We start from the raw sequence: 13,612 nt of genomic DNA, 5'->3' as shown, positions 1-13,612 counted from the left end.
GTGCACCTCAGCCACGCTCAAGGTCCTAAACGATATCTTAACCGCCATCGATAAGAAACATTACTGTGCAGCCGTATTCATTGATCTGGCCAAGGCTTTCGACTCTGTCAACCACCACATCCTCATCGGCAGACTCGACAGCCTTGGTTTCTCAAATGATTGCCTCGCCTGGTTCACCAACTACTTCTCTGATAGAGTTCAGTGTGTCAAATCGGAGGGTCTGCTGTCCGGACCTCTGGCAGTCTCTATGGGGTGCCACAGGGTTCAATTCTTGACCTACTCTCTTCTCTGTATACATCAATGAGGTCGCTCTTGCTGCTGGTGAGTCTCTGATCCACCTCTACGCAGACGACACCATTCTGTATACTTCCGGCCCTTCTTTGGACACTGTGTTAACAACCCTCCAGGCAAGCTTCAATGCCATACAACTCTCCTTCCGTGGCCTCCAATTGCTCTTAAATACAAGTAAAACTAAATGCATGCTCTTCAACCGATCGCTACCTGCACCTACCCGCCTGTCCAACATCACTACTCTGGACGGCTCTGACTTAGAATACGTGGACAACTACAAATACTTAGGTGTCTGGTTAGACTGTAAACTCTCCTTCCAGACCCATATCAAACATCTCCAATCCAAAGTTAAATCTAGAATTGGCTTCCTATTTCGCAACAAAGCATCCTTCACTCATGCTGCCAAACATACCCTTGTAAAATTGACCATCCTACCAATCCTCGACTTTGGCGATGTCATTTACAAAATAGCCTCCAATACCCTACTCAACAAATTGGATGCAGTCTATCACAGTGCAATCCGTTTTGTCACCAAAGCCCCATATACTACCCGCCATTGCAACCTGTACGCTCTCGTTGGCTGGCCCTCGCTTCATACTCGTCGCCAAACCCACTGGCTCCATGTCATCTACAAGACCCTGCTAGGTAAAGTCCCCCCTTATCTCAGCTCGCTGGTCACCATAGCATCTCCCACCTGTAGCACACGCTCCAGCAGGTATATCTCTAGTCACCCCCAAAACCAATTCTTTCTTTGGCCGCCTCTCCTTCCAGTTCTCTGCTGCCAATGACTGGAACGAACTACAAAAATCTCTGAAACTGGAAACACTTATCTCCCTCACTGGCTTTAAGCACCAACTGTCAGAGCATCTTACAGATTACTGCACCTGTACATAGCCCACCTATAATTTAGCCCAAACAACTACCTCTTTCCCAACTGTATTTAATTTATTTATTTATTTTGCTCCTTTGCACCCCATTATTTTTATTTCTACTTTGCACATTCTTCCATTGCAAAACTACCATTCCAGTGTTTTACTTGCTATATTGTATTTACTTTGCCACCATGGCCTTTTTTGCCTTTACCTCCCTTCTCACCTAATTTGCTCACACTGTATATAGACTTGTTTTTTTTACTGTATTATTGACTGTATGTTTGTTTTACTCCATGTGTAACTCTGTGTCGTTGTATGTGTCGAACTGCTTTGCTTTATCTTGGCCAGGTCGCAATTGTAAATGAGAACTTGTTCTCAACTTGCTTACCTGGTTAAATAAAGGTGAAATAAAAATAAAAATAAATATTGGTAGATAAGAAAAGAGCACCCCGCCAGCTAGGTTGGAGTCCTTCACTCCTCAGCAGGCAAGGCTTGGTCCTGCTTGTGGGTGAGTCCCAGAAAGAGGGCCAATTATCTACAAATGCTATCATTTAGGAGGGGCAGAAAACAGTTTTCAACCAGCAATTGAGTTGTGAGACTGCTGTAGAGCTCATCACTCCCCTAACTGGAAGGGGCCAGAGACAATTACTCGATTGCTGACACATCTTTCTAGCTGATTTACACACTGAAGCTATGTTGCACATCCATCAAATGAAGTGGATACTTCTGAGGATGCCTGACGAGTTGCAGGGCTAGGGAGGAAGGAATCATTTTTAAATGGATTTGAATTTGTCACTCGATCATCCCGCGATGTTTGTGTTTTCAGCTACGGGTAGCTTGTGGGTGCTTTATTTGCGCTACGTCAATCATGATTGCATGTCTACTTATATTAACTATATAATTATTAATATATACCTACTGTATGATAGCTAGCAAATTAATTAGCTAACTAACAGTGTGAATAAGAAAAAAATATTTCTACAATTTCCAGAAGCTAACCAAACAAAAACAAAATCGTTTTTCTGACACGTGTTTGTGCATTAGTAGCACAATTTCTAACTTATTTACATTCGTTTTTAGTTACACTTGTATGTTGACTACATATTGACGTTTTGGAAGACTTTTCTTAGCTGGTGTACAATCATCGCAAATTTAATTATGGGGTGTTTCAGGCCCCGAAGTGGACATAGTTGTACACTTGCAAACTGCATTAAAAATGAGGGCTGAGGGGTTACCGTTTCAAACTACCCTGCTAATAATTTGGACTGACAAGAAATATGGCCGCGGGGATTCACCCAAGGGCTTAGGGCCGAGGGCTGTGTACTTTGATTTTCGAAACGCAACCCTGGACTGATAGATATTTGAAGGAGCGGTTGGACTGCGACAATGTCTGATGGGTATTGTAGTTTGGAATTATGGGAAGGACACTGTGGATATCGTTTGCCCCACAACTCCTAAACTACTGCAGTCTGCAGCCTGGACGTAACATAGTAAATGTAAATCCGGGACATGCAAATTAGTATTATACCTTACATTTGGTATGGTTACAGAAGAGAGACGGTTACTTAACTCAAAAATGAAAGTAGGGTGGTTGGTCAGGCATATCTAGTTAATGTCTTGCAACCCAGAGGTTACATGCTTGAATCTCATCACGGACAACCTTAGCATTTTAGATCATTAGAAACGTTTCAACTACTTGCTACTTATATCTTCTTTGCTACTACTTAATGTTAGCTGACCCTAACCTTAACCCTTTAATCTAACTCCTAACCATAACCTTAACTCTAACCCCTAGGCTAGCTAACATTAACCACCTAGATAACCTAGCTAACATCAGCTATAACAAATTGCAATTTGTAACATATCATACAAAATGGATGATGAACATCCACAAAGTAGTACAATACAAAGTTTAACACATCATACAATTTTTATTTAACTAGGCAAGTCAGTTAAGAACAAATTCTTATCATGCATCAGTATCATGCTGTGGGGTTGTTCCTCAGTGGCAGGGACTGGGAGACTAGTCAGGATCGAGGGAAATATGAGTGGAGCAAGGGATAGGGAGATCCTTGATGAAAACCTGCTCCAGAGCGCTCAGGACCTCAGACGGGCAAAAGGTTCACCTTTCAACAGGAGGACTGTAAGCACACAGCCATGAAAACACAGGAGTGGCTTCGGGACAAGTCTCTGCATGTCCTTGAGTGGCCCAGCCAGAGCCAGGACTTGAACATGATCAAACATATCTGGAGAGACCTGTAAATAGCTGTGCAGTGACACTCCCCATCCAACCTGACAGAGCTTGAGAGGGTTTGCAGAGAAGAATGGGAGAAACTCAAATACAGTGCCAAGCTTGTAGCGTCATACCCAAGAAAACTCATATTTAAGTTTATATATATATATATATATATATTTTAATTGCAAACATTTCCAAAAACCTGCTTTTGCGTTGCCATTTCAGTGTTGTGTGAAAAAAAACTATTGAATCCCTTTTATAATAAGGCTGTAATGTAACAAAATGTTCTGTCATTCTTTGAAGGATATTATCTAGCAAGCTTAGCAACTTTGCTCATTTGACTTTTGTTTGACTACTGTTACAAAGTTTTTATGATTCAACAAAGCTATACTCGGGATGTGTTCTGTGCTTCCTGTGCGCACTCTGTGTTGAGATAGCCTACTGCTGAAATGCGCTGAATGCTGCAACAAGTATTAGACGTTCATTCATGTTTCTCATACGAACAAAAAGTTGTTCCAAATGTCAAATTTTGAAGTGTTTAAGGTTAAGTTTAGTCATTAACTCCAAAATATTAAGGGTAGGTATTAGCGCAATGGTTAAGGTTTGGGATAGGCTTAAAACAAAATATGCAACCTTTTACACCAGAAGCAGATGCTTACGCCCATCCACAACACCCTAGCAAAACCTACTTGAAGGTAACATCCCTAACTGTTGCCCCTAGTGGCTGGTTTCTACATCTCCCGGTGTCCTCAGACATGGATGGACGTAATTAATTGAGGAACATGATAACACTCTGAATTTATAAACAGCCTGTTTCAAAATTCACAGCATTGTCATTGGCAATCAAATATATACTCATTACTAAATATCAGTTTAATTTGCTCTGAAATCATTACATAGTGACGCAGCCAAGTCAACAAGGTGGCTCAGCGCTCTCTTATTTGGGGAGAACCCTGGCATAGAGACCATATCTTGGTTTTAAACTCTTTAAATGGTCACTGGATAAATTATGAATTCCCTGTACTAAAACTTGGTAGATTTTGGGGAAAAGATTCATTTCTAGCTGTAATTATATCTGAACAATACATTTCTATTTTGCATCAATTATTGTGAAAGATGTATTCAATGAACCTTTGATCACAGAAATTATGGCAATTAGATTTTCAGTATATTTGATGGGTATTGCAAGTGTATTGCCTAATGTGAAAACAGTTTAATGTACTGCAATTTACTGTACAGCATTTTTTCTAATGGATTAACTGGTTGTTAAAATGACTAAATTGAGAAGTGTTTGCTGATTTAAATAAATGTTTACATGGTATTTCACAGTAAACTTATATTTTGGATAATAGGTTGTGTGGTAAAATACGTCTCCAAACCAAATTAATGCACAAAAAGGTTTCGAATGTGACTTTCTGCATTAAGTGTTAACAGTTTGGAGTTTTGTACTAAGTTTTTAAAAAACTCCCTTTATGCTTGTGAAAATAGCACCAAAGTGATTTGATGATTTTTTTTTTTAAACATCTATATTTTCCATAGAGGTCATGGTTTCTTCATTCAAGCTTGATATGTTAAATGGCCATTTCAATCATCCATATTATGTCAACATTTCAATTTTCATAATTTCTGCTGTATCTATAACAGGATATCCTATCAATATATTGAAAGAGAAATGTGACTTTTGTTCTTTCTAGTTGCAAGTTCCTGTTTTGCAGAAAATGTGCTCCTTCACATTCAGGGTATGCTCTTTCAGTAATTCTTCACTCTGAACCTAAAAATGTTTTCTGCATATGTATTTTATTCCCTCTTGAAAATAAGTATGTCATTTATTGTAAAAACAAGTAAAGCATGGTCCTGATGTTTTATTATAGGGTCTTGTGTGGAACGATAGTTCCTGTCCGACTTTACAATAAGGTAACATTATTTTTTTTGTTCCCCTTGTCTTGTAGTTGGTGGATGGTGGTCTCATGTTTTTGCTCCTCAGTTTGACTAGGATTTCTGCCCAGAGAGAAATGTCCTTAAACCCCACTACAATAGGTCATTACACAGGTATAGCATCTTCTTTAGATTTCACACATTTCTACATCCCATTATTACAAGGCATAGTGAATATATTGTACCTTGAACAATAAACCTCTTTTCCTTCACATGCAACTTAATCGGGTAATGTATGTTCATGTTTTGTCAGAGTCCCCATGTCAACTATTTGACAAGTATGAAACTACTGTGACAGAGGGGGAGGCCCTTAGTTTGCCAGCCTACTATGACCTGAGTGAGTTGGTTTGGGCCAGCGTGACTGAGTTTACCTGGTACAGAAACAGAACCCAAGAGCTCCCGTCCTCTGAGGAAGAGCGTGTGCATCATCATGGACCGGTGCTCTTCTTCCTCCCCCTTTTAATCAACGACTCTGATCAGTACTACACCTACTGGTAATACAACAACTGTGTGTGTGTGTTTAGGGGTTACATTAGTAATTGAGAGCGAGGGAGCCCTGTTTGGGAGGGTGAGGGTTGAGTCTAGGGTTAGTGTTGAACCTGGATATGTACATAGGGCTAGGGTAGGCATGCACATCTACAAAGAACAAACCTTAGGGTCCCTTCTCTTGCATGAACGTTGAATAAAATTCTATTCGGACTTACTCTGCCGACTTGAAATTGAAGACAAAATATCCACAGAAAACTATTATTACCGACTTCAAAACGCAGAACTCTGTGTGTGGCAATACAGATGTTTGCTCCTGACCAAGCACAAGACGGAAGGACATGCACAATGATGCATGCATATTGACACAAATTCTGCAGGTGTTTACATGGTTTTGAGCATGTGCCAGGTGATAGAAATTTCAACGGCAGTTCTGGCACTCTAAAAAGTTGGGTAAATAATACTTTCCTGTTGATATTTTGTCTCAATATTTGACCCACTGAAGGACCAACCACCCAGAGAGCTGGTAGGGTAACATGTAATACAATTGTATTCAACATTCTGGCTTGTAAGGAAACTTTCTAAGTTTATACTCTCAGAAAAAAACATTTGCTCTCTACAGCCTAAAACGTTCTTCAGCTGGCCCTCAGTTAGAACCCTGTTGGTTCCCTTTCGGATAACTGTTAAACTGTATGTGCTTATGTTCCAGGAGAAATGCAGCAGGCACCTGCCTAATTTTTGTGACAGAGGTGATTGTGGTCAAAGCCCAACCGTTCAATCATTCAGTCCTGTTTAACGATATCTCAGAGTCAGCAGAAAACATCCCTATCCCATGTCCTGACCCCGTGGAAAAACTGTGTCAGGATGGAAAAGAAAACTTAGCCTGGTATAAGGTACTGAACATGACCAGCATGCTAACACAAACCTCAAGTCTGCAAAACTATTCAACGTTGGTTCTCAACTCCTGTCCTAAAGAACTAAGGGTTGCACCTGTTCTTAATGAGTGGAATCAGGTGTGTTACTGCTATTTCAGCAAAGAAGTTTGTCAAATTGTTTGTCTTTAATTTCAGAATTTCAGTCTCATTCCAAACGAGTCTGAGAGAAATCTGTGGGTGTATGGCGCCTCCAAAGCAGACGAGGGCATCTATACGTGTGTGTGCACGTGGGAGCACAATGGGACGGTTCTCAAAACTTCTGCATCCAGGAGACTAAAGATCCAAGGTATGTAGGTTGTGACTTGATGACCGCTCTGTCAATCCTCTCAGCAGTTTATTTATTTGATTTTAGCTTTGCTGAAACCTCATCCAAGATGGCAGCAGGGTCAGCAAACATGGAAACTCTAGGCTACATTACAGCAGGTTATTAGGCTACACTAGGTACATTAGCCTCCATTTATATAAAACAAACAGAATCAAAAACATCAAAAGTGACCCTCATCACATGTGGTCTTTGTGGCAGCAACAATCATCAATAACAACGTTTTGAATGTATCCAAAAGTATCTTTCTGACTAAACTGTGTGTTTTGTCTCCTTCAGCTCCCTCTGCCTCGCATCCTCCTCAGATCAACCTGCCTAGAAACGGAAGCACAGAGACCACTGACCTGTGTAGGGATCAAACCTGGCTCAAATACTTGTTGTGCTTGATTTTGTTTGCCCAGGAAATATCTCTCTGTCTTCATAGTATCTCTTGTTATTCATAGACACCACTAAGAAGTTGAGGTGTGAAGCGTTTTGTGGGCAGAACATTGAAGACAACTGTCACGTGTGGTGGGAGATAAATGGAGTGAAAGTGTGCTCGCAGCAGCAAGGCTACTCGGTGAACACCACCAGGTAGGTACACACATGCACACACACACATATGGATTCATGCATACACACAAATACACACACTTGTTTTAGAGAACAAAGTTATAGAATTAACACATTTCCTTGAAAGCAAGACCCCAGATTCACTGTTGAGAATTTGCTGTGTGAATGTTTTGTGTGTATGTGTTACTGTAGCGAGGTGGAGGTATCTTCAATGCGGAGTATCTTCACAGCTATCCTGACCATAAACACAGTGACTATGAGGGACCTCCAGTCAAAGTTCACATGTGTTGCAATGAACGACCAGAAATGGGATTATGCAGTGGTTACTCTCAAGCTAAGAGGTAAGTGCACACACTCTTAAACGAGCATCTTACAGATTACTGCACCTGTACATAGCCCACCTATAATTTAGCCCAAACAACTACCTCTTTCCCAACTGTATTTAATTTATTTATTTATTTTGCTCCTTTGCACCCCATTATTTTTATTTCTACTTTGCACATTCTTCCATTGCAAAACTACCATTCCAGTGTTTTACTTGTTATATTGTATTTACTTTGCCACCATGGCCTTTTTTGCCTTTACCTCCCTTCTCACCTAATTTGCTCACATTGTATATAGACTTTTTTTTTTTTTTTACTGTATTATTGACTGTATGTTTGTTTTACTCCATGTGTAACTGTGTCGTTGTATGTGTCGAACTGCTTTGCTTTATCTTGGCCAGGTCGCAATTGTAAATGAGAACTTGTTCTCAACTTGCTTACCTGGTTAAATAAAGGTGAAATAAAATATTAAAAAATTTAAAAAACATCACACAGACATACAGTTGATGTCGGAAGTTTACATACACTTTGGTTGGAGTCATTAAAACTAGGTTTTCAACCACTCCACAAATTACATCACTCAGTCAACCACTCCACGTTCATCTGTACAAGCAATAGTATGCAAGTATAAACACCACGGGACCACGAAACTGTCATACCGCTCAGGAAGGAGAAGTTTTCTGTTTCCTAGAGATGAACGTCATTTGGTGCGAGAAGTGCAAATCAATCCCAGAACAACAGCAAAGGACTTTGTGAAGATTCTGGAGGAAACAGTAACAAAAGCATCTGTATCCACAGTAAAAACTAGATGGCATCATGAGGGAGGAAAATGATGTGGATAAATTGAAGCAACATCTCAAGATATCAGTCAGGAAGTTAAAGCTTGGTCGCAAATGGGTCTTCCAAATGGACAATGACCCCATGCATACTTACAAAGTTGTGGCAAAATTACTTAATGACAACAAAGTCAAGGTATTGGAGTGGCCATCACAAAGCCCTGACCTCAATCCTATTGAAAATCTGTGGGCAGAACTGAAAAAGTGAGTGCGAGCAAGGAGGCCAACAAACCGGACTCAGTTAGACCAGCTCTGTCAGGAGGAATGGGCCAAAATTCACCCAGCTTATTGTGGGAAGCTTGTGGAAGGCTACCCGAAACAGTTGTCCCAAGTTAAACTATTTAAAGGCAATGCTGACCCACTGGGATGAAAGCTGAAATAAGTCATTCTCTCTACTATTATTCTGACATTTCACATTCTTAAAATAAAGTGGTGATCCTAAGACAGTGAATTTTTACAAGGATTAAATGTCAGGAATTGTGAAACTGAGTTTAAATGTATTTGGCTAAGGTGTATGTAAACTTCCGACTTCAACTGTATATGTCACACAGATACACAAAATCACACATGCACACTCTGTAACTTTCTTGGTGTTGTTCTTCCTGTCTCCCCCCCCCCAACAGGGTTTATGTTTATGGGTCTATGTGTGGTGCTACTGCTCTTCTTCTTGCTAGCTGCTGTGGCTGTCAAAGTCTTTGACATCGATCTGGCGCTCCTCTTCCGTGGAGTTTTCAAATGCTGTGGTCGATCTGAGGGTAAGAACATCTAGCCACCCACTGAAGTGTAATGATGCTATTTCACAAATATTTGTCATTGTACAGAAATGCTTATTCAGCCTACAAGATCTATATAGTATTGGATACCGTATAAACATATTACTACATTTAGTTCTTAGTCACCACACTGAAGCATGGCCCACTGATTGTGCAGTGCAGTTGTCTGCAGTAGGCCCTTCTCAACAGGTCCCGGCTGGGGTCAATCCTACTGCAAGTGTAGAAGTAATGGGCAAATTTATATTAAAATAACTACATTTCAGTTCAACTAGAATTGAATCAAATCTCTACAATCTACTCCTTTCCTGCTGAGATTTGACAGAAACCTCTTTGTCTGAGTTTTCAGATGGGAAGGTCTATGATGCTTACGTTGTCTACCAGGTGGATGGTGTAGACAAGGAAAGGGAGGAGAAAGTGTATCACTTTGTGAGCATTGTTCTGCCCACTGTCCTGGAGCAGAAGTGTGGCTTTAGACTCTTCATCCACAGCAGAGACGACTTACCTGGGAAAGGTTGGTTCTTTCAGACTGTGTCCTACCCTCTAAGAAGCAATAAACAGTACTAAAGTCAAAAGTTAACTTCTCCCTCTCCTCTCTGTTCTGTTGTCCCCAGACGACATGGAGTTGGTGGAGGACTGCATGCGGCTGAGCAGGAGGCTGATTGTCATCCTGACCCCCAGCTCAAGCACATGGTCAGGCTCAGGAGGTCAAGGGTCATGTGGCCAATGGGGCTACTCGTCTTCGTTGACCACAGCGGAGGACTATGACTGTCAGGTGGGGCTCCTCCAGGCTCTGGTCCACAGTGAGATGAACGTCATCCTCATCCAGCTGGGGGACATGGGGGAGGGTGGCTACACACACCTGCCCCCCGGCCTGCAGCACCTGGTCCGCAAGAGTGCCCCCTTAATCTGGCAGGAGGGAAGGCGTGGGTCGACGCTGCCCAACTCAAGCTTCTGGAAGAGGGTGCGTTACATGATGCCTTGGCCGCGCCACTCGACTAGTTTTGACAACCAGTTAATATGACTGTTCTATGTGAACAATCAGGTCTGAGGACTTGAAGTGCGTGTGGAGGTCTGGGTTCTCTGAAAATCCTTATTCCATTCATAGTAATGTCATTAATTATTCCAGTGCAGTGCAGAGATATACACAGGTTAGCTGAGAACGTCACAGAAACGATGTGTACAATGTGGCAGAAGGCTGTGTGTTGTTGTGATTCTGGATGGCTAGCAACAATGACAAGAAACTGCCATGTGGGGAATAGTAAGTGGCTAATTTCAGCTAGTTTTATCTTGTTCTTGATTCCATGTCTTGTTTTTAGGTATTTTGACTGATGTCATGTTTATGCTAATATGGCAAAATGTGCTTGCTTGCTAACCAACAACTGTAACAATGTATTTGTGAGAGAACAAGTGTTCATGGTGTAACTTTTTTATGTTTTCAATAAACATTGGAGACTAAACATAGTTTACATGTTGTCAACAATCTAAACCAACCCCGTTCTGTTTTGCTCCATGTGCACGTCTGTTTTGTTGCTAAACAACCAACATGTCTATGGCAGCTGCCATAGTGACATACAGTTGAAGTCAAGCTTCTGATAGTCTAATTGACATAATTTCAGTCAATTGGAGGAGTACCTGTGGATGTATTTCAAGGCCTACCTTCAAACTCAGTGCCTCTTTGCTTGACATCATGGGAAAATGCAAAGAAATCAGCCAAGACCTCATAAAAAAATTTTTTAGACATCCACAAGTCTGGTTCATCGTTGGGAGTGATTTCAAAACGCCTGAAGGTACCATGTTCATCGGTACAAACAATAGTACTCAAGTATAAACACCATGGGACCACGCAGCCGTCATACTGCTCAGGATGGAGACTTGTTCTGTCTCCTAGAGATTAATTTACTTTGGTGTGAAAAGTGCAAATCAATCCCAGAACAACAGCAAAAGACTTTGTGAAGATGCTGGAGGAAACAGGTACAATAGTACATATATCCACAGTAAAACAAGTCCTATATTGACATAACCTGAAAGGCCGCTCAGCAAGGAGGAAGGAAGGCCATAAAGATCATCAAGGACAACAACCACCCGAGCCACTGCTTGTTCACCCCGCTATCATCCAGAAGGCGCGGTCAGTACAGGTGCATCAAAGCTGGGACCGAGAGACTGAAAAACAGCTTCTATCTCAAGGCCATCAGACTGTTTTAAACAGCCACCACTAACATTGAGTGGCTGCTGCCAACACACTGACTCAACTCCAGCCACTTTAATAATGGGAAATGATGTAAAATATATCACTAGCCACTTTAAACAATGCTACCTAATATAATGTTTACATACCCTACATTATTCATCTCATATGTATATACTGTACTCTATATCATCTACTGCATCCTTATGTAATACATGTATCACTAGCCACTTTAACTATGCCACTTTGTTTACATACTCATCTCATATGTATATACTGCACTCAATACCATCTACTCTATCTTGCCTATGCCGCTCTGTGCCATCACTCATTCATATATCTTTATGTACATATTCTTTATCCCCTTACACTTGTCTATAAGGTAGTAGTTTTGGAATTGTTAGCTAGATTACTTGTTGGTTATTACTGCATTGTCGGAACTAGAAGCACAAGCATTTCGCTACACTCGCACTAACATCTGCTAACCATGTGTATGTGACAAATAAAATTTGATTTGATTTGAGAGAGAAAAAGCCACTGCTCCAGAACCACCATAAAAAAAGCCAGGCTACGGTCTGCAACTGCACATGGGGACAAAGATTGTACTTTTTGGAGAAATGTCCTCTGGTTTGATAACAAAACTAGAACTGTCTGACCATAATGGCCATTGCTATGTTTGGAGGGAGAAGGGGGAGGCTTGCAAGCTGAAGAACATCATCCCAACCATAAAGCACGGGGGTGACAGCATCATGTTGTTGGGGTGCTTTGCTGCAGGAGGGACTGGTGCACTTCATAAATTAGATGGCATCATGAGGAACTAAAATTATGTGGATATATTGAAGCAACATCTCAAGATATCAGTCAGGAAGTTAAAGCTTGGTCGCAAATGGGTCTTCCAAATGGACATTGACCCCAAGCAATACTTCCAAAGTTGTGGCAAAATGGCTTAAGGACAACAAAGTCAATGTATTGCACTGGCCATCACAAAGCCCTGACCTCAATCAAGGAATGGGCCAAAATTCACCCAATTTACTGTGGAAAACTTCCCAAAACATTTGACCCAAGTTAAACCATTAAAAGCAATGCTACCAAATACTAATTGAGTGTATGTAAACTTCTGACCCACTGGGTATGTGATGAAATAAATAAAAGATGAAATAAATCAGTCTCTACTATTATTATTATCACATTCTTAAGGTGGTGATCCTAACTGACCTAAGACATGGAATTTTTACTAGGATTAAATGTTAGGAATTGTGTGAAACTGAGTTCAAATATATTTGGATAAAATGTATGTAAACTTCCGACTTCAACTGTATATGGCACAGATGTCCGTTTTTGTTTTTGGTCCTTATATATTAGAGAGTAATAGGATACGGCGCGTGTCAAATTTGATTGATTGCTGACCTTATGACCTGATGACCTGTACAGAATATGTGCCCCCGCCCCGCCCCCCCTGTTCGTGTGGTCATGTGTTAGAGGGTGTTTGAACTTTTGGGGCCCATGCCCCCCTCCACCCCCCAGTTTTATCTCCCTTATGGTTGTTATCTATGAAGCAGGAATGTCTGGGGCTATTGTCCATTTCAGGCTTTAAACAACAATTAAACAGCCATCTAAATAATGTTTCTCAGCCTAGTTTCCTATTGAGTTCTCTTTATATGTACAGGCACAGAGCTTCCAGATGGCTCCAGCCTAAGGATTTTCAGTGCATGTACACACGGGGAGATTAGAACCCCAAAGAAAAGATCCTAAAGGTACTTTCAGATTCAGGTTTATCATGACAGCCGCTTTATGAAAGGCCTTTACTTATGGCTAAACAGCTTCTACACAGCTTATTAATTAATGCTGTGGGATGAAATTATGTGT

The 13,612-nt window shown here is 41.0% G+C and overlaps 1 protein-coding gene across 6 annotated transcripts in view; it reads left to right on the top strand.

Moving 5' to 3' along the window:
* LOC115109741 (interleukin-1 receptor-like 1) overlaps nucleotides 1–11,022 on the top strand; it is a 28,133-nt gene extending 17,111 nt beyond the window's left edge. For 3 of the 6 annotated variants that reach the window (XM_029635038.2, XM_029635046.2, XM_065013002.1), the window contains exons 2-12: nucleotides 5,094–5,138; nucleotides 5,349–5,448; nucleotides 5,588–5,828; nucleotides 6,530–6,713; nucleotides 6,891–7,041; nucleotides 7,357–7,425; nucleotides 7,521–7,650; nucleotides 7,822–7,970; nucleotides 9,412–9,543; nucleotides 9,908–10,072; nucleotides 10,173–11,022. In XM_029635038.2, the coding sequence (XP_029490898.2) occupies nucleotides 5,094–5,138; nucleotides 5,349–5,448; nucleotides 5,588–5,828; nucleotides 6,530–6,713; nucleotides 6,891–7,041; nucleotides 7,357–7,425; nucleotides 7,521–7,650; nucleotides 7,822–7,970; nucleotides 9,412–9,543; nucleotides 9,908–10,072; nucleotides 10,173–10,582 (1,776 nt within the window). In that variant the 3' untranslated portion in view covers nucleotides 10,583–11,022. Of the gene's footprint in view, nucleotides 1–5,093; nucleotides 5,139–5,270; nucleotides 5,314–5,348; nucleotides 5,449–5,587; nucleotides 5,829–6,529; nucleotides 6,714–6,890; nucleotides 7,042–7,356; nucleotides 7,426–7,520; nucleotides 7,651–7,821; nucleotides 7,971–9,411; nucleotides 9,544–9,907; nucleotides 10,073–10,172 lie in introns of all 6 variants that reach the window. The other 3 variants (XM_029635050.2, XM_065013003.1, XM_029635053.2) reach the window with 2 other exon arrangements.
* The last annotated feature ends 2,590 nt before the right edge of the window (nucleotides 11,023–13,612 follow it).

Source organism: Oncorhynchus nerka, linkage group LG3 (assembly GCF_034236695.1).
Source record: "Oncorhynchus nerka isolate Pitt River linkage group LG3, Oner_Uvic_2.0, whole genome shotgun sequence".
In the NCBI taxonomy this organism is placed as follows: domain Eukaryota; kingdom Metazoa; phylum Chordata; class Actinopteri; order Salmoniformes; family Salmonidae; genus Oncorhynchus; species Oncorhynchus nerka.
This window is presented reverse-complemented; position numbering and strand designations above follow the sequence as displayed.